This window comes from Arvicanthis niloticus, chromosome 6 (genome assembly GCF_011762505.2).
Source record: "Arvicanthis niloticus isolate mArvNil1 chromosome 6, mArvNil1.pat.X, whole genome shotgun sequence".
Classification (NCBI taxonomy): Eukaryota; Metazoa; Chordata; class Mammalia; order Rodentia; family Muridae; genus Arvicanthis; species Arvicanthis niloticus.
This window is the reverse complement of record NC_047663.1, coordinates 91351819-91370754: the sequence shown is the minus strand read 5'-3', so window position 1 is coordinate 91370754 and position 18936 is coordinate 91351819. Positions and strand designations below refer to the sequence as shown.

Genomic DNA, 18936 nt, shown 5'->3' with positions numbered 1-18936 from the left:
AATGTATCTCCATTTAGAAGGTGATGGCTACAAACAGCCACTGAAATCAAACGGCTGTTTGCAAAGGGCTTCTTGCTTCCATTTAGAGTTGTCAAAACAAAAAAAGGTATGCTCAAACAGGTAGAGCATTGGACAGGGCAAATGCTTTTTTTTTTTTTTTTAAACAACCCACTTCATTGTCTTATGTACTTTAAACTAGAAACCATCCACAGGCAAACACTTTACTATGTCTTCTGAGGTTGGCTCGTGTAATAAGGATTAGGAGCAACGCCATGTGCCCAAGGTCACTGAGACTGGCCGGACAGTCCTGGCAGGTGTAGTTGCTCAGAGTAGGGAACAGGCAGGTGAGCTGCACTCCCAGGGAGGTGAGTTTTATTGTTGTTATGAAAACCTGCCTAGATTACTAGAGTGCTTCTGCCACCCAAAAGGTCACCCTTAATCCAGCTGAAAGCTACTGCATTACTAGTTCACTAGCTGACACGCAGCGTTCAAAAAATGGCGTCTTTATTCCCTCCAACAGGCACTTAAGAGAGTGCCTGGCCAACTGAATGCCAAGCCATGGGGGAGCAGAGACAACCCAATGTAGCTCCAGGCCTAGTCACACAAAGATTAGATTCTAAATACAGCTGTCACTACCCAGTGCGTCCCCTGAAGTCTTTATCTGAGTACTGAGATTATGTGAGGATTAATCATCAGAATAAAGGAAGCACGTAAAGCAGTCATAGCACTTAATATGAATGGTCACTATCAAATATTTGAAATATTTCTTGACCATTTGTCATCTGGGTTGGTCTGGACACCAACCTAGGCTACAGCAGATAGAGCTTAAGAGAGCACAAACACAGTCATCTCCACAACAATTCAGTGAACTATGACAGGTGTCTACTGGGGAGGGGGTGTAAAAATTAGAATGGAGTCACTGTCCCCAAGTAGATGAAATGGCAATGCATGCCACATTATGGGACAGTTGTCTGGGAGTCACCTGCTGATCTTCCAGCAGAACACGGTGAATTGAGGAAAATAATTCTGAGCCTTTGGAAAAATCATTTATCCACTTTGGAAAGACAGCAACACAACAGCCAAAAAAGCCAACCAATACCTGCAAATGTCCCTGCTGGGTTAGACAATCTTTGGCCTTTAAAGTTAGCCCAGCGAGTCCCCATCCAAGAAGGTCAGAGCACAACTGTTTCTGAACTGAACCAGGTCTGTCAAGGAAAATATGTGATCAGGCTGCCAACACCCAACAGACTGACTTCTGTCATGTGTAGCCCACCCCGTGTGGTGCCAGCTCTGCCCTCCAGCTGTTATTCAAAACTCAAGAAGCACAGGGCCAAGCTATGTATGACACAGGTGACAGACGCAGGTCAGAACACTAGCTGGATAGGGCTCTCAGGCTGGGAAAAGTACCTAAGGCTCAGGTGGGCAGCTGTGTCATCTTTGGCAAGTGAAGGGCCCGAGTTGTTGCAGGTCTCCGAGAGCAAAGATATATGAACACTGCTGCAACTTCGAACGAATACAGAAAGAGGATTTCCTATTCCGCAGGGACGGAAAGTGCCCCAAGGGAAGGCTGACACAGAGGCAGTTCTTTCCCACGACACAGAGCCCAGAGAAGGCAGCGACGATCGAAGAAGGCCGGGCCTGTCCAAAGGGGTCTGACTCTGGGGCCCACGTCACGCACGCAGCAATAGACTCTGGAGCCCCCTAACCCGCAGCGACCAAGACACCGAGCACAACCCGTGCCCCCCTCCCTCAGTACGTCGGTGCCGCCGGTCAGCGCACCATGACAATGACACCCCCACACCCGCGTCCATCCGCCACGCCCCCGCCGCGCACCCACCTCGGCGCGCCGCACCGCACCTCTCCAGCTCTCTGCTGGACCGCGCTGGCCTTTCTGCGCACGCGCGTAGGCGGCCCCGCCCCACAAGCACGCGCTTGCGGGCTGCCCACCCCGAGCGCCCCGCGTCTCGGCGCGTCCAGCTCTGAGCATGCGCGCTTGCGCCCGGCAGCGGCCAAGTCGGGAGCATGCGCTAGCCAAACAGCGGTTCCCGCGCTAAGGGGCGGGGGCTCGCCTAAAGAGGTGGGGGCCCCTAGCGCCTGATGTAAGGCAAAGTCATGGACAGCTAGAACCGCGATGGCTGCCAATGGAAATAGCCTCTGGTCCTGTCACACGTGGACCTGATCTGCCCCTTCTCGACGTCCAGTCTTGAGCAGATAGAGTGTAGGGCTCCTAGCTAGGGGCAGGACCTGTGTCGGGGAGCTAGGAGGCCAAGACTAGGAGCCGCGGTAGGAAGCGTCAGCTGGAAGGATCCCAGAGATGGGGACAACGGGACAAGATATGGGACACAGGCAGAGATGCAGCTGCCGATGGGGGCACAGACATGCGACTGGCAGAGGCAGACTAGAATGGATAGGGGTACAAGATCCACGAAGTTAGACAGGGGAGCCTACAATACTCTGTACATTCCGGCTGGAGGCAGAGACGTCGCTGTCTTGGCTATGCAATTGAGCCTCAGCCCCTGCAGCGGTGTACAGGCGTCTATGGTGGCAGCCGTGGCTTTGGGGAGGTCGGAGAAATCTAGTGTATCACAGCACCGGAGAGTTAATAAATCACAGTGGCTCGTGGGATGTGCTCAAACCCCAGAGGGATGATCCTAGCATCCCACTGGAACAGGCGGGTTCACACCTTTAAGAGACATCGGGTATCTGGATACCCTTTGTACTGGGCAGCCAGGGTGATGATCAAGGCCCTCTGAGGGTGAAGGCTGCCTTGGGAGCCTCCAGATAGCTCTTAAGGGCCTACATACTCCTCTGAGTTGGGGGTGAGGTGTTGCCAAATAAGTTTCAAGCGGGGATGGGGTAGGAGGAAATTAGATGGCGATGCACGTGACACTTCCAGCAGGCTAGTGCTCTGATGAACGCACCGCGCCCAGTGATAAGAGAGCTGAGCCCGCCCAGTCCACGCCCAGCTTGCAGGTTCAGGCGGTCCCGCAGCGCCCCCGCCGCTCTCTCCTCTGCAGCCTCCGCAGGCGCCGAGTCCAGGCGTCTCTCCAAGGCAGCACGAGGCTTCCACGGGCAGCACTGAGCCCCGGTCCCCGGCCCGCAGTGCTCCCAGCTGCAGCCCCGGGCCCGCCTCCCAGCAGCAAGTAACGCCGGCCGGGCAGGAGGCGCGGGCAACCGCAGGCCGCGTCTAGGGTTGGTACCCACAGCGCGCTGCTCCCGCGCCGAGCGCGCTCCTCGCCACTGCGGAACACAGCAAGCACCGCTACCGGAAAGCGTGTCCACGCGCCGCGGGCTTCGCCGCGCGCACCCACTGCCACCTGCACCGCTGCGGGGAGGGGGAGGGCGTGGAAAAGCGATCAGGTTAGGTGGGGCAGGGCCAGAGGGGACTGTGTAGAGAAGCGTAGAGTGTTCAATTGGCTTAGGAAAGACATGAAGAGGCCACCCATTAGAGGGAGGTACATTGAAGACATAGCCCGCATCCGTGGGAGAACCGAGGAAAGAAAGAGCTTTGAGATACAGCCAGGGTCAAGGTACAAAGGAGTTGGGGGCAAGATGGAAGGGCCGAAGTGAGGCAGCCTACCATAATCCTTCCGGCAGAACTTCTTTAGGCTGATTCGGTAACTGCCACGCTCAGGTCTGCAATGTGACTCACAGTCTAGGGGGAAAGAGTAGAGACTAGCAGATTCCAAGCCTCTCCCCCATATTGGCCTGCTTTCACTATAGCCCTCTTCTCCAAGGTCATACAAGTCTGGGTTCTGGTGTCTACTCACCCTGTGGCTCCACAGGACTGCTTTCTTCGGTGGGTCCAGGGACAGGAGTCTCTAAGGAGTGTGGGAGAAGAGTCTATGATGGGGTATCTGAAGGAAGGGCTCGGGGGACAGACAACAGTCAATAGCTGATGTGACTTTGGCTGAGGTGACTGAGACAGGGCAGGGTCACTCACTAACACAAGGTGCCACAGGAGAACGGCTCTGCTGGAAACCTGGGGCACAACGGTTACAGGTGAGGCCAGTAACACCATCCTTGCAGGGACACTGGCCTGTGGTCTGGTTACAGGTTTTGCCAGCGGCACCAACTGGATGGCAGTCACAAGCTGAGGACAGAAGTGAGAGGCTTACTTAGAAGTGCAGCTGGAGTTCTGGGAAAGTAAATCATGAACGCATGCAGCTGGTAAGCTCACCTCTGCAAGCACGACGGTCACTCAGGACACGGCCTGGGTCACGGTAGAAGCCCTCCCGGCAGTAGTGGCAGTGACGACCAGCAGTATTGTGCCGGCAATTGAGGCACACGCCCCCACTGCGGCGGCCAGACAGTCGGTACAGCTCCATGTTGAAGCGGCATCTTCGGGCATGGCCATTGCAGGAGCAAGCTGCAGGGAAGGATCAGTCAGGGGCAGCCCTGCCTGGTCAGAAGTCCCCAGGCTACCCTCCAAGGCCTCACCAAGGCAAGCGTGGGCTTCCTGCCCTGTAGCCCGCTGCCATGGCCTGTCGCAGTAGAAGGGCTTGCAGCGGCTGCAATCTGGGCCCTCTGTACCATGCTGGCAGTCGCAGACCAGGTGGCCATGGGTGTCCAACAGACACCGTGAGGCATGCCCATTGCACTTGCATCGACCTCCCACCTGAAGCTCAGTGGCTGAGTAGGAGTAGGGGACTGTGACCCCACTGTCCCTGGTGTCTCCCTGAATGGCAGGCCTTGTGAGTACTATGCGAATATCTGTGGCAGTCACCCAATCTTGGAGCACGGGGCTGTTGTCCAGATCCAGGCCCTGTGGGCTGCCATCCTGCACACTGAAGGCTAGAAGGCCCCCACCATCAGGCTGAGCCTGGGGGGCTGGGAAGCAGAGGGCTTCTGGCCCTGGACCAGCAGGGCCATCAGCAGGAGCAGGAGGACGGCCATAGTCCAGGCTACAGCTGGAAGAGAAGAAGCCCAGGGGGACCCAGCTGCGGCCATGGTCCTGCGACTTAAGCAGGGTCACGGAGGTTGGGGGAGCTGAGCAAAAGCGCAGGCTCACGAAGACCAGCTCAAAAGCCTTCCCCAGAGGCACTGTGAGGGTTACGTTGAAAGGTGCCCGTTGCAGCAAATCGGAGCGCCAACAGTGAGGACTTGCAGTGCCCGGAGCAGAGGTCAGGAGGTCTGCAGAGTGTGCCCGCTGCGGGTCCGAGGAATCGCAGACGCGATTGGCCGGCCTCCCGCACGTGCTGGACGCCAGCACCTCTCGGCCCAGAGCAGCGTTCACTAGGCCAGGAATACAACGGCGAGGCTCCCCTGCCTCATCATAGCAGGGGTCGGCGGAGGCCGGCAGCCCTGGGCTCAGTGCAGCGGAGAGCATGCCCGCGGTCAGCAGCAGCCCCCAGGGCCAGGTGGGCATGGCCGTGGCCGCTGTGAATCAACCAGCCAGCTTCCGCCCAAGGATTCTGCCCTCGAGGAGAGAGCCTAGTCCGCTACTCTGTGTGCGGGGTCTGCAGTGCCAAGATAGCAGAGCCCAAGGGCGGCCCCCAGCACAGGCCCAGAAGTGGGAGCAGCCACCGGCACGCCCGGGGCCGAGCACAGGAGCAGGGATGTTGGCGAGTCCTCCTGCTAGGCCTGGAGCGTTGACAGGCGTCGCCCCCGCTCCCGGTGCCTCCGCCCGCGGAGGCCCCACCCGCCGCCGGCCGCCAGCACTCACCCACGGAGGGCCAGGAGGAGCAGGTCTCCCGGCCTCCCGGGAAGGGCCCTGGGCGGGCGGGGCCTGGGGCGCCGGGGCTGCAGCCTTCTCCGGCCTGCAGCGAGAGCAGAGGAGCTGTGCCAGAAGGGGGTGGGGGGCTCAGCAGGAGCAAGCCTGGTCCTAGCCAGGGGCGGAGCTGCTCGGGCCGGGAAGGAAGGAGGGGAGGGGGCCTTGTCCCGACAGCCAGAATCAGAAGCAGATTCAGACACAGGCTGGGCCAGCGCGGGAGGGGGCTGGGAGGCCCGCGATCCAGGGGAGGGGCTGGAGAGCCAGGAATGCGCTAACGGGAGGGGGCAGCTCAGCCTTGCAGCCCGTGAGGGACCACCCAGCAGGGTCCTGGGCCTGAAGCCAGGCTTTAGCTGCTCCTGGGGTGGTGCCACGTGCTGGGCTGGGGTCTGGGCCACTCCTCCTAGAGGCCCATCATGCAGGCACAACCTTAGGACTGAAGCTTGAAGTCTTGGATGCTACCCAGAATGGGGGAAGAAGACAGTTGGGGCTGGTGTTCTTGTAGGGTATCCCCAAGGCAGTAGTCTGTTCTAGCAGAAAGAACGCAGGTCTTATTTTAAATCCGAGCTGTTTAGATTTCTGGCTGTGTGGCCCGAGTTCCTCAGTTTCCTCATCAACCAAAATGTCTGTTGTTCGCCATGCTTTGTCGAGTTGCTGGGAGCATTTGGTGAGGCAACACAGATATTATCCTAAGTTAGGTGCACTAGGGAGCATCTGGATTCGGCTAAGTGATGAGGTCTCTCTGTTCAGTGGGATCCAGCCAATCTCTTAATCTAAAGCACTCCTGGGTCTCAGGGTATAGTTGTGTCATATGATAGCCCCATCATCCAGAAGGACTTGAAAGCTTGGACACAGGGTACAGCCTATCTGATGGCCCCTTGAGGTTCAGGGTCTGATCACCTGTTGAAGACCCCCCTGTAGAAAGGTAAGGAATGGGGCTTGACCAATGAAGAGAGGCTGGTCACAAATAAACCAGAGTCAGAATCCCTGAACCTGACCGTCTATAGCCTGGTAAATTTGGATAGGAAGATAGGCAAATGCCCCAGATGAGTTGCCTGGGCACACGCTGGAGATCGGCAGCTATAGCTGAGAGGTTCTTGCCAAGAGGAACCACTGCCTTTGGTCGCTGACAGACCAGGCAAGGCTGGGATGGACTCCACGAAGAGTGGGTAGGAATACCGTCCCATCTTAGGGGAGCAGTCCTGAGATCCAATTACTTGGTTTCAGAACGGAGGCTGACCACAAGCCAGTCCCTGCTGCTGTTAAAAGAGGCTGTATGAGGATGTCTGCGTGCTCAGAGCTACCATCTGAGACTGAAGGTGTCCCTGCAATAAAAAAAGTAGAGAAACAGAAGCTCTCAGGAAAGGAGAGTGAAACAAGAACGCTAGACCCTCCCCAGGACACAGGCGGCTGCAGCAGAGGCAGTCACCGGGAGAAGCTGGGTAGCAGGTTGTTGGGCACTTGGTTTCCTCTAGAGGAGCTGACTCTCTGACCCTAGGTACTTTCCTAGGCCTGCTGTTCACACGTGCAGGAATGGGTAATAGATGAACTGACATCCTAGAGCTGGAATTGGCCTCCTTCTTCATCTGGACAGCCACAGAGCCTTACCTTTCACCTAAAGTGAACTGGAATGCATCCTTTACAGAAAGCCATGGGCTGAAGCTCTGTTCTGCTCTCGGGTAGGCTGGGTTCAGGACTAGCCCCTTTTAAAGACCTTCTTCCAGAGCAGTGACTCAACCTTCCTAATGTCGCAACCCTTTATGACTTGGGGTCACAACAGGAGGTGGTGTAACAGTTCCTCATGTTGTGACCCAGTTATAAAAGTATTTTCATTGCTACTTCATAACTGGAATCTCCTGCTGTTACGAATCTCAGTGTAAATATCCATGTTTTCCAATGGTCTTAGGTGACCTCTGTGGTTGAAGAACCAATGTTCTGGGTCTTTCTAGCCCCCCAGCTCCATACCTCATAGGGATGGGGGGAGCCCTGGTCAGGATGCAAGAAGTGGAGAGTAGTTTATGCTTGAGAAAACCCCCGGGAGGAAACCCAGGCTGTTCCTTGAACTTCAAGACCCCGGCTAGAGCCCCCATACTGTCAGACAACTATGGGAGGTGGGACAGGGGAGCAGCTTTTCACCCTAACATCTTCAGCTCAGCTCCCTGTGAACTGTGGCTGCCAGGGTCTGTAGAGTATGTGATGGATTCTGATGTTGGTGCCTAGTGGTCTCAGCATTGATCAGGTCCTGGGGGATGAAGAGGGACAGGGGCTCAAATGGCCATTGCATCACCAGCTCTTCAAGGAGGAGGCTGTGGGCTCCAGATCTCTTTCCTAGAATTGCCCTCTGCACACACTGTCTGGCCCCAGGGCTATTCTTGCAGATGGCGGGCTGGGCATTGGGATTGCTTTCTCTAGTCTCCAAGAGCCACTTATAACTCTCTGTGGACCCAGCCACCTGCCTCAGCCCCTGATTGAGGCCTCTTAGGCCTCTAAGCTCACTATTCCCTACCCCCTCCAGGCACTTTCTGTAACAAAGAGGTTCTGCCTCCTGCCTCACACCTGCAACTGCTCCAGCTCTGCACACTCGCCCCTGTAACTGCAGTTGGTTTGAGGAGGACAGAGGATGATAATGTTTGACAGTTTCAGGCCGCAGGGAGCTGCTGACCTTTCAAATAACCCTCTGGCCAGCCCAGAACCAACTGTCCCCGTCAGACCCTTGCCACCACTTCTTCTTGCCTTGTACAAACATTTATCGAGTGCCTATTATGCCTCAAGGGGCCTAGAAGTAGAGAGGAAGGCTGGCAGGTCTACACTCTCTGCCTCTCCCCGTTCCTTAGTCTCTCCAGACTCTGCATTCTCTGCGCAAACTTTTTGCAAACCCCCACCCTTTCCACAGTGTCAGGCCAGCTGGGCGGTAGCAATCAGCTCTCCGTGTAGAAAACGAAAAGCTGAAAAGCACCGGTCGGTGAAGGGAGGGTGTGAGGGGGAAGGGCGGGAAGGGAGGAGGAAGGGGAAGGGCTGGCAGCCCTTCCTACTTTATGAGGCTTTAGAAATAAACAGTTTAGGGAGAGGTCTTCTGAGTCTTGCCAACAGTGAGATGCAGCACCCCTTCTCGCCCAGACCTTGCTGGAAGGTGACCCCTCAAACAGGCTCAGGGTTCCCCCGGCTCCCGCTGCTCCACAAGCCCAGCCCTCCTCTGTCGCCGAGCTCTCCAGCACAGAAAGGTGGCGGTCAGGAGTCCAAGGCCGACGCCAAGAGCAGCCAGCGACACGCTCTGGGCCAGATCCAGGGAGGGCCCGCACAGCGAGAAGGTGATGCCCGTGCCAGCTGCACCAGCCAGCACCGCCAGGGCGCCGAAGGGCAGGACGCAGCGCGACCAGGAGCCCCCCGCACCGCCGGTGGCCAAGAACAGGGCATGTAGGGCTCCAGGAGGTTCTGGGGACGCCAGACCTGGCAGGGTGGGCTCAGGCAAGGACTCTGATGATCTCATGTTTCCGACTAGGTGGCGGGGCTCTGTCTGGAGTGGGGATGGGGTGCCAATGGTAAGGATGCCCACCACAGCCTTAAGTCACATCCTGGTCTGCCATGTAAGAGCCAATTGGTCCCGGACTTGGTGACGACACCAGGACGCCTGGGAGTTCCACTGCCTCCTCCTGGCTTTGGCAAGGAATTGGGCGAGCAGGGTGGTGGTTAATATCTAAAGTGCCTCCACTATTTTCATGGAACCCTTCACAAATACCACTTCTAACTCCACCCAGAGTACCTCTCTGGAAATGAGCACTTAAGAGAACAATCGGCCAGGTAGAGTCATGTAGTCAAGGACCACTGAGGTCCCAAAGCTTGGCCAGGGGCAGAGGTGGACAATGCCCTTGCCATTCTTTGGTTTAGGACCAAGCACTGGTACATTGAGACAGTAGGTACAGTAATAAGCAAACGAACGAGCCAATAGAATAATTCTAGGTAGCCTGTCGCAGAAAGGAATCCTGGGGTGAGAGATGACTGGTCGGTAGGGTTTAGGCCTCCTCTAGATCAAAGCACTTGACCATAAGATTTCCAGGTAGCAGTTGGCTGACCAAAAAGGGGGGTGTGGGGGCTTGGTTAGTCTAAGGGATGGTTCTAGTCAGGGGCATTCTCCTGCGGCTGGGGCCAGCTTGACAGGGTGGGGTAGCCTCCTCTCTTGGCTCAAAGATTCCTGGGTTCAGTTCCGGGAGACGCTTGTCAGTCCAAGGAAGTCCATGGTTTTTTATGTTCTACTTCAGTCTCTAATTTGCTCCAAGCCCTCAACCAGGGCTGTGTTGACTGACTGACCTTTATAAAGACTTTTCTTTGTGAGAAAGACCTCCTGCTGGAAACCAGAGCAAGGTGCTGAGCCATTATCCACTTCTATTCCTTTAGCTACAGACCTCACCTGACACACTTCCTGTCAGGCCTGTGAGCCTCGAGATAGAGGCTATTTCCCTTTGTGAAAGGTCCCTGTCCTCCACCCAGTTTGGTAAGGCTCCAGAGCTGTATAAACAAGATTCTAGTAACCAGCTGGAAGAAATGCTTGGGTATGGCTAAGTGCTCTTAAAATCCACTAAAATCCCAGCTCCTGTGAAACAGACAGGAGGGCTAGGGGTTGGGGACCAGGCTGGGCTTTACAGTGAGATCCCGTCCCAACAAGCCAAAACAAAATTTTGGGTTTAGTGGTTAAGAATGCTTGCTTGGAGACATGGTGGTACTTCATCTAGTACCTTTAATCCCAGTACTCAGGAGGGAGAGACAGGTGGGTCTCAGTGAGTCCAACCTGGTCTACATATTGAATTCCAGGCCAGTGAAGGCTACACAGAAAAACCCTAAGAAACACACAAACAAGAGCACTTGCTAATCTTTGAGAGGACCCAAGTTCTGCTTCCAGCATATACATCTGGCAGCCTTTAACTCTAGCTACAGGGGATCCGATGCCCTCTTTTCAAATCTGTTGGAAATTGTACATAGGTGTCATACACCTGCAATTAAAATAAAAATTTTTTTGGGACAGGGTCTTAATATACAGACCAGGTTGGCCTTAAACTCATTGTGAATATATATATGTGTGTGTATATATATATATATGTGTATATATATATATATATATGTGTGTGTATATATATATATATATATATATATATATATATATATATATATATATATTTGCCTCAGTTTCTGAAGTTCTGAAGTACTGGGATTAAAGGTGTTGGACACAGTGACCAGCTAAAAAAAAGTCTTTTGGGGCTGAAGAGATGGCTCAGTAGTTAAGAGCACTGACTGCTCTTCCAGAGGTCCTGAGTTCAATTCCCAACAACCACATGATGGCTCACAATCATCTGTCATGGGATCTGATACCTTCTTCTGGTGTGTCTGAAGACAGCTACAGTGTACTCATATAAAGTAAAATAAATAAATCTTTAAAAAAAAAACCAAAAAAAAAAACCTAGGAGCTGGAATGATGGCTCAGCAGTTAAAAGCACTTGTAGAGGATCCAGGTTTGGTCCCCAGTATCTATGTATGTGACAACTCACAACCAACTATAACTTCAGTCCAGGGTATCTGAGGTGTCTGGCTTCTGCAGGCATCAGGTTCACATTTCCATATAAGCACCCATATTCACATATTTAAAACTATGTTATACATATGAGTATTTTGTCTGCATGTTGTATGTTTATCTTATATGTGCAGTGCTTAGCCACACTGGAAGAGGCCATGGGATCCCTTGGAACTAGAGCTACAGTGGATACTCTTAACTACTGAGTTCTTTCTCCAGCACTCAAAATAAAACTCTGGGGAACAGGCTAGGAGTCCTTGAGATACTTGCAGGAAGTCTCAAGCAGGAAGCATACATGATTGCTGCAGAGGCTACAGCCCTGACTCCTGTCCTTTCTACTTCTCCTAGGGAAGTAACAATTCTTTACACAGGGATGAAGCCTAGGAGGGGGCAGTGCCGTGAGGGATTCTCAGCAGAAAGCAGAGACCCTTACAGGCTGGTCCCAGGTGACAATGGGGATGGAGTGGAGGTGTGGGAGTGTGGGAGGATGGTCATGGGCAGTCAAGGCTGTTCTGATATGGCTTATGGCTTTCAGGGTTGCCAGGGAACAAATGTTAATGTTTTTTTTTTTTTTTTTGCCTTCCCTTATACAGAAGAGACAGTCATACCTTTGAATTTTTATTGATATATCCCTTGCTTTATTTATTTTATTTAATCCAGTGGAATTACAGGTGTGCTCCAAATCCCTTAATTGATACAAGTCTTTTCATTTCGGTTTTTTGAGACAGGGTTTCTCTGTGTAGTCCTGGCTGTCCTAGAACTTGCTCTGTAGACCAAGCTAACTTTGAACTCACAGATTCACCTACCTCTGCCTCCTGCCCAGGTAATCAATACAATTCTTAAAACCACAAAGAAACAAGAGTCCAAAAAGTGTTTTGCCAAACCCTAGTATGATATAATTTAAATATTTATACTTTCTCAAGGAGTTCAGGTGTCATGTAGGTCATCTGTAGGTCTCCAGTGAGAGAAAGGAGAGGCAGCCAAGGACTTCCCCAGGAAGGCAGAAAGCCGAGTCTGACCAAGAAGTCTGGTGGCTCAAAGGAGCTAGGGTGAGGGGGGAGCACCCTGTCCACCCAGCTTCCCCAGTGAGGTTATAGCTCTGTGCTCTCAGTTCCCCCAAACAGGAAAATCTCCCTCAATCCTTGTTCACTACTTTCCAGATGAGAGGAGGGGGCTCTCCCAGAGAGGCTTGTCTGCCCAGACTGCTTAGTCAGCAGGGTCATCTCGAAGGACTGTGAGAAAGCGTTCGCCTCCCTCACAGAGCAGACTGTATGTAGCACGACACAGGGCCAGCCAAGGCGGTCCTCCTGGCTCCTGAGTGTTTATCAGAGGGAGGAGTTCAGCCATCAGAACCTAGGGAACAGTACAGAGAAAAGGCCTCAGTGGGCAACCCTGGGATAAGCTTCTAATCCTGGGCATGAGGATGTTCCAGTTCACATGTAGGCCCAGAAGCTCACAGACACAACCTATCCCAGGTCTTTCCTTCCTTCTCTTAAGACTGACCCTGGGTGCCCTTGTTTCTCTCTTGCCCTCTTAGGCTCTTCCCTTCCCCCCTTTCTCCACGTTCTCATGGATGGCCTCTACTTCTCTACTCTCTCCCTCTCTGCCTCTACTTCCCGCTTAACTCCCCTCCCCATGCCCTAAATAAACTCTATTCTATTAAAAAAAAAAAAAAAAGACTGACCCTCCTGCCCTGGAAGTACCTTTTCTAGATGGATCTGCTGGTCTAGCATGGCCACTTGAAGCTTCAAGGTTGCCAAGGTCTGCAGCTCCTTGGTGCTGGAGTAGAGAAGGGGCTCAGGGCTCCAGGAAGAGTCCATCTCTCCTCCACAGACTGAGGAGGCCCGAGCGGGCTTCTCTGCAAGGCATGCTCCTGGAAGTTGTTCTGTCATAGCTATGAGAAGAGACATTTGTAGTCCCATGGGGTGGCAGCCATCACCAAGGTTTCGCTTCATCTTACAGGCCAGGACTTAGCTTTCCAGGAACCTCTTCCCTACTCTCAATTGCATGCTTGGCTCTAAGGGATGCAAAACTGAACTTTTAAAATGACCTAGAATAAGTCAGGCAGTATCACACACCTTGAATCCCAGCACTTGGGAGGCAGAGGCAGGCAGATCTGAGTTTGAGGCCAGCCTGGTCTACAGAGTGAGTTCCAGGACAGCTAGGACTACACAGAGAAACCCTGTCTCAAAAAACAAAACAAATAAACAGACAAACAAAAAACCCCAGCCTAGTGTGTAGCAGCCTGTGGTATGCTTGGGGCTGTGCTGTGCCCGGTGTAAAAGGTTTGTCTGCCTCTGGGCCCTGGGCTGGTAGCTCTTCCTTCAGTCACAGGCAAGGATGGTTAAAGCGCCTGAGGTTTGTCTTGTGCATCGTGTATTCAGAAGTTGCATACTGTGCCTCAGACCACACTGTAACCTGATATTGGGGTGCTGTATTAACTAATGTACTGTGAAGAACGCTCTCCATTAGTTCATGATTAGTCAATCAATGGCTGGGCCTTCTGACTGGGCAGAAGAGGATAAGGAGGCTGGGCTGGAAATTGAGTGAGGAATGGGGGTGGGGGTGGGGGGAGAGAACAGAGAAAGGAGCAAGTCACCATCAATGGGATGAACAGGCTCACTGGCCAAGAGAAGTGCACCCTGAGGACAGAGTGATGGAGCAGAGGCAGCCCGGAAGACACCAGACTGGCAAGTGACTGACATTTGTGTGGTTTTAACAGATGGAAGGATTAGAAAAGCTCAAAACTCCCAGCACAGTGCCCACAGCTTGGTAATAACTGTAATGTTTGTGTTGTTTACTTAGAATCTACACAACCAGCCATGGCATAGAAACCCCCAATAGTTATTTAGGAATATAAAGGGGCATAACAACCCCCCCAAGAAAAATAATTTCTTGCTTTACTCGATCCTAGTTCAGACCTCAGCACAGGTATAGAACCTCACCTGCTTGCAGCGCCTGTATCCTGTGGAGACACTGTCCAACAATGGTCTGCAGCCCTTCCAGGGTGAGCAGGCAGTGGTACTCCTGCATCCAGTCAGTGTGGGCTACACAAGTTAAGAAGGGCAAGCAGGGTCCATGATGGTCCCCAAACCTTGCCTGTCCCTCTTGCCTTCTACCCTCCACCCAAGTTCCAGTCAGGACCACTGACCTTTGGAAAGTTCCTTTTGCATATGAAGTCTCAGCAGTGTGCAAGCCTTCCTTAGGTTCTGTGCATGCGTCTCCACTTCTGCAGCACTGGGTCTGTGGCTGGAACAGCTTGACTGTACATTAGTTAGAGAAACTGGTCTATGGCCAGACCCAACCCTCCCGCCAAAGACGAGTTTGGAGAGACAGCACTGCTCCGTCACAGGCCATACTGGTCCTTTCCCAAATCTGCCAGGTTTAGAGCCTGCTCTAGGACTCCCAGTTCTCCCGTGACAGTAAGGATACAGCCATCTGGAGTTTATGGAGGAACTGAGTTTTGGCGGCTCTAGTGGCATCTGTGGAGTCGTTGGTTCGTGTAGAGCTGAGCTGGGCCCACAGGCTGGAACAGGCCCAAAGACACCACCGGAAGAAAAAGGTTATTTTAACTAACCAGGGTATGCCTTAAGAGGCAGGGGAAGTGATGGGCAGGGGCATATCTGCTCAGGCGTATGGCTTTGCTAGATGGCAGGAGGGGGCCTCAGGGAACCTAGAGATATTGACCAAAATAAGGAGCAGGATAGATCTTACCAGGCAGTGCAAACGTCTGAGAGGAGCTGCTGTTTGACCACACAGCACCTCTATGAAAAGGCCCATTAATGTTTTCCAAAAGAAAGACAGTCTGGAGTTTGAAGACTAAGTATCACGTTCAGCCCTTAAAACACGAATGATGGAGAGCTGGAGACGTGGTACTTTTATAGAGAATGTGAGTTCGGCTCCCAGCACTGACCTCGGGCAGCTCACACCCAGGAGATCTGAGCATACTCACCCAAACACACATGCATACTACATTAAAACAAAAAAGACATACCAAACAAAAGCTTGTTGGTTGAGCTGGGAACTTCAAAAGCTGCTGGGCCTGAGTTGACTGTACCAGCTCAGATGAAGCAGAGTGTCAGTGTGCACAGGGACCAGATACAGCGCAGAGAGACCTGCCCATCCCAGTGTTAGTGATGTTTTCCTGTCTCTGTCGCCACTCGGCCTTACCGGGAATTCTGAGAAGCTGCCTTCCTGAAGGCCATAGGTAGCTGCAGGAGAGTCCTGTGAGAGAGAGGTCAATGCTAAGATCAGTCTCTTCACATTTTAGGGCTGTCACTCTTACTCCTGGCTCAGAACCCATTAGGTTCCAGAATAGTGTGGGTGCTAGCCCGGTCCAGAGAGCCCATGGGCTGGTCAGGCTCCAGAATGACAAACCTGATACCATCCGAGCCAGCTGTTCTACCCTGCCTGCTTCAGTCCATTACCCTTATGAGGTGGCACCAGGGCTTTCTTCACCCAGCTCAATACCCTGTCAGGATAGGAAGAGATAGAGAAGGCAGTTTCTCCAGTGAGGGTCTGGAAAACTTACCCCTTCTCCTTTAATGTGAAGAGTTCTGTGGCATGAGGAGTAGATGATAGGACCATTTGTTGGTCCCTGAGGCCTGGTCCACACCCAGTAGTTTGGTCTTGTGTTCTTACATGGGTCTTATCTCCCCTTGATGGAAGTCTGCACTCAGGGTAATCCTTGGCAGCAGCTGTGGCCCGTTGTATGCCCTTGGTGGATCTTGCACCCGATACTCGGCTGCCAGCCTGATTGGGAGCCCGAGGATGGGCAGAGGCAGTGGTACCAGAAGTGGCTGCCTTAGATGTCAGACTGGGGGTTCTGTCTCTTTGTCCAGCATTGGACACACCTTTCCTGACACGTACAGCCTTCTCCAGTGCCTGGGTCAAAAGTTTCAGCTCCTCGAGGTCTTGAGAACTCGGTGTACCTGCTATGAACGTCAAGAACCATGCAAAAATTCTTCCTCATTTTCCCAGGATGGATTCCCCCATGACAGCAAGCCAGACAAAGGCCAGGGACAGCACCCGTAAAAAGCAGCTGATGTTTACCTGGACTTGAGTCCTCTTCCTTGGTTTCTGGAACTGGAGACGGAGTCCTGGCTGGTTCCCTGCAAAGACAGGGAACAAACATCATATCCCTAAGAAGATCCCCAGCCTCAGATCAGACCCTGTAGGAGAAGGGGGAAGGAAAGCAATGACAACCGGACTCTAAACGTGTGCAGTTGTACTTGGCCTTCTAGGCCCTGGGGCTCTGAATAATCCTGATGGTCCGAGGAGGGACTGGACAGGAGGCCCCTGGGTCCGCGTACCAGACCTGAAGCAGCCTCCTAGAAACGTGCAGGCTCCGCTCCAACTGCCGCTGCCGATCGGCGCAGGAGTCCAGGGCGCCCTGCAGCTCCACTACCACCCTGAGGACAGGTACTATGTGAGCCTCGGAACCCCGCGCCCGTCCGCCCCATTCCCTTCTGTTGCACGAGACCCACCGGTGCGCGCAGTCCACCGGTAGTAGGTAGTTTGCTTTAACGCCAAGCATTTTTGCCGCCGCCACAAGAGTCCCGCGCCTTCCGGGCAGAAGGCCGCCCACTTCCGGCTAGGTTACCCAATCTTGAGCACAGCCTTCAAGACCTGCTCCATAGTGCGAATCCAGCTCAAGCTCCACCCCATCACCCCAGGCTCCGCCCTAACCCCGCCCCCAGGGCGGACGCAGAGGCTTTGCTAGAACCTCGATGTTGCCAAGGTAGATAAGACTTGATCGCTTCCGATTTGGGTAACCAGATAATGCTCTTCTGGCATGGCATCCGTGACCCTCTAATGTTTGATTTTCTGTCTTAACCAGGTTTTGCCGAACCTATTTTGAAAGCAGAGATAAGCGGTCTTCCTGACTCCAGGGTGACTTAGGAATCAAGCATATGGAAGAAAGATGATCTTAGAACTGGGTCGAGGAACAGACGCCTAGGAATGAATGTCAGATAAGCGCCAGAAGAGAGCAACGAAGCCCAGGGAATCTGGAGCATGTGGGACTTAGGTCTGCCAAGCTGGTCTACGTCATGGCAGGTTGTGCAAGGGACAGATGAGTATCGGATAGTAGTGGGAGGGGAGGCTGAAGCCCAGAGAATGGCCAGGAGGTAGTAGATAGACCACAAGCAAACACTGTAGCTAAGGCTCAGCAATGGCCTTTGCCCTCAAAGATCTACCAAGTTAGGTCAGCTTGTCAATTCCTAGTTCATATTGACTTGTTTGAGACAAGCCTTGTTTCCCCTAGAACTCGCTCTGTAGATCAGGCTGGCCTCAAACTCACATAAATCCACATACCTCTGCCTCCTGAGTACTGGGATCAAAGGCACGTTCCACAACCGCCCAGACTCGTGTTTCATATTGAAAGCTACTTATCATCTACTCCATTAATATATTTCACTTTTATTTTATTGAGACAGTCTCTGGAGGCCTAGAATGGCTTCTAACTTGTCAGAACCCTGGGCCTCATGCATGTTGGGCAAGCACCCCATCAACACCCCAAGACTCATTAGCACAGTATTTTATCCTAAGGCTATAAGAAAATGTTTTGTCCTTAACATATGGGGTCTTTTATGAATTTGATTGTCATTCGCACAGGGGCCATGCTAATCTGTTATTGTCTAGTTTAGATGTGCTGCTCAAGTGAGCACTTTTTTGTTTGAAATGAGGTCTCATTGTTGCCCTAACTGGTCTGAACTATGTAGACCAACCTGGCCTTGCACTTAGAGATCTGACTACCTGTCTCCCAAATGCTGCTCATTTCTGAAACAATAAATGATATATATTATCAGTACATTATTCTATGTTCTACATCAAGTCAGATTGTACGTGCAGCTGGATCTCATGTAGTCTCAGCTGGCTCTGAATTCACTAGGTAGCTGAAGATGACCTCGAACTCATGACCTTCCTGTCTTCATCTCTATTTCTTAATTTTAAAACTTTTATGTCCATGCCACGTATAGCTTGCATGCCTTGTGCCCAGGGAGGCCTGAAGAGATTTTCACAACTTCTGAAACGGGAGTTATGGATGGTTGGGAGCCACCATGTGGGTCTGGGAATCTGAACCCAGGTCCTCTAGTCAAGTAGCAAACACTCCAAACCAATGAGCCATCCCTCCAGCCTCCCTCTCATCTCGTAGAAGCCTGCACTAGACACAGCTTTCCGATTTGTTTCTAACTCGAAAAATGTGCTTGGCTGCTGAAAGGAGGACAGGGAACAGTGCCCAGTAGAACTGGAGATAAGTTATTAATTCTAGTAAGGTAACCCTAGTTGTTTAGGGACAAAAAGAGCAAGAAAGTGTGAGTTGTGTCAAGCAAAGGGGAGGGGGACTGAGATTTAGGCAGTCCCACTACCACACTGAGGATAGGATATGGGCACTGCTACTTAGACTGGGCCTCTAGTAGCCCAGGGAAACTTAAGACCCATGGAGAGTAAAGACCACATAGAAATCAGAGGGACCCAGGTGTGTGCCTGGAGTAATGTTTCCTACAGGTGCAGGATGCAAGTGGGTTGAGATTTTATTGTGTGTATATGTGCCACATGTAGACCTGATGGTTAGAGAGGTCAGATACCGTCCAACTGGAATTTAGGGTGATTGTGAACGATCATGTGGGTGCTAGGAACCAAACCCAGGTCCTCTCCACAGGTA

The 18936-nt window shown here is 52.6% G+C and overlaps 2 protein-coding genes across 3 annotated transcripts; both read right to left on the bottom strand.

Annotated features, from left to right (window-relative positions):
* Positions 1-2975: 2975 nt before the first annotated feature.
* Positions 2976-6103, bottom strand: Ntn3 (netrin 3). The gene is made up of 6 exons (XM_034507679.2): positions 4441-6103; positions 4181-4369; positions 3944-4093; positions 3771-3821; positions 3581-3655; positions 2976-3325 (listed from the first exon to the last, which is right to left on the bottom strand). The coding sequence occupies exons 1-6, from the start codon at positions 5366-5368 to the stop codon at positions 2976-2978; spliced, it is 1743 nt and encodes a 580-aa protein (XP_034363570.1). The 5' UTR covers positions 5369-6103.
* Positions 6104-11875: 5772 nt separating this feature from the next.
* Tedc2 (tubulin epsilon and delta complex 2) lies at positions 11876-16895 on the bottom strand. 2 transcript variants are annotated; one of them, XM_034507684.2, is made up of 10 exons: positions 16757-16895; positions 16583-16681; positions 16323-16381; positions 15802-16204; positions 15441-15494; positions 14703-14796; positions 14422-14533; positions 14216-14317; positions 12974-13164; positions 11876-12623 (listed from the first exon to the last, which is right to left on the bottom strand). In XM_034507684.2, exons 1-10 carry the CDS (start codon positions 16804-16806, stop codon positions 12477-12479), a joined length of 1311 nt encoding a protein of 436 aa, XP_034363575.1. In that variant the 5' UTR covers positions 16807-16895; the 3' UTR covers positions 11876-12476. The 2 variants fall into 2 exon arrangements, with proteins under 2 accessions (XP_034363575.1, XP_076793341.1); XM_076937226.1 differs by lacking the exon at positions 16583-16681 and having other exon boundaries at positions 16757-16842.
* Between the last annotated feature and the right edge of the window lie 2041 nt (positions 16896-18936).

Excerpts from the sequence above, each read along its gene's own strand:
- Ntn3 (XM_034507679.2), bottom strand. The coding sequence starts at position 5,368 with ATGCCCACCTGGCCCTGGGGGCTGCTGCTGACCGCGGGCATGCTCTCC. Across the intron at positions 4,370-4,440 it reads GGAAGCCCACGCTTGCCTTG|CTTGCTCCTGCAATGGCCAT; the intron begins GTGAGGCCTTGG and ends CCTTCCCTGCAG. Across the intron at positions 3,326-3,580 it reads GTTCTGCCGGAAGGATTATG|CGGTGCAGGTGGCAGTGGGT; the intron begins GTAGGCTGCCTC and ends CCCTCCCCGCAG.
- Tedc2 (XM_034507684.2), bottom strand. The coding sequence starts at position 16,806 with ATGCTTGGCGTTAAAGCAAACTACCTACTACCGGTGGACTGCGCGCAC. Across the intron at positions 15,495-15,801 it reads TTCACATTAAAGGAGAAGGG|GACTCTCCTGCAGCTACCTA; the intron begins GTAAGTTTTCCA and ends TCTCTCTCACAG. Across the intron at positions 14,797-15,440 it reads GCAGCTTCTCAGAATTCCCG|CCTGTGGGCCCAGCTCAGCT; the intron begins GTAAGGCCGAGT and ends GGCCTGTTCCAG.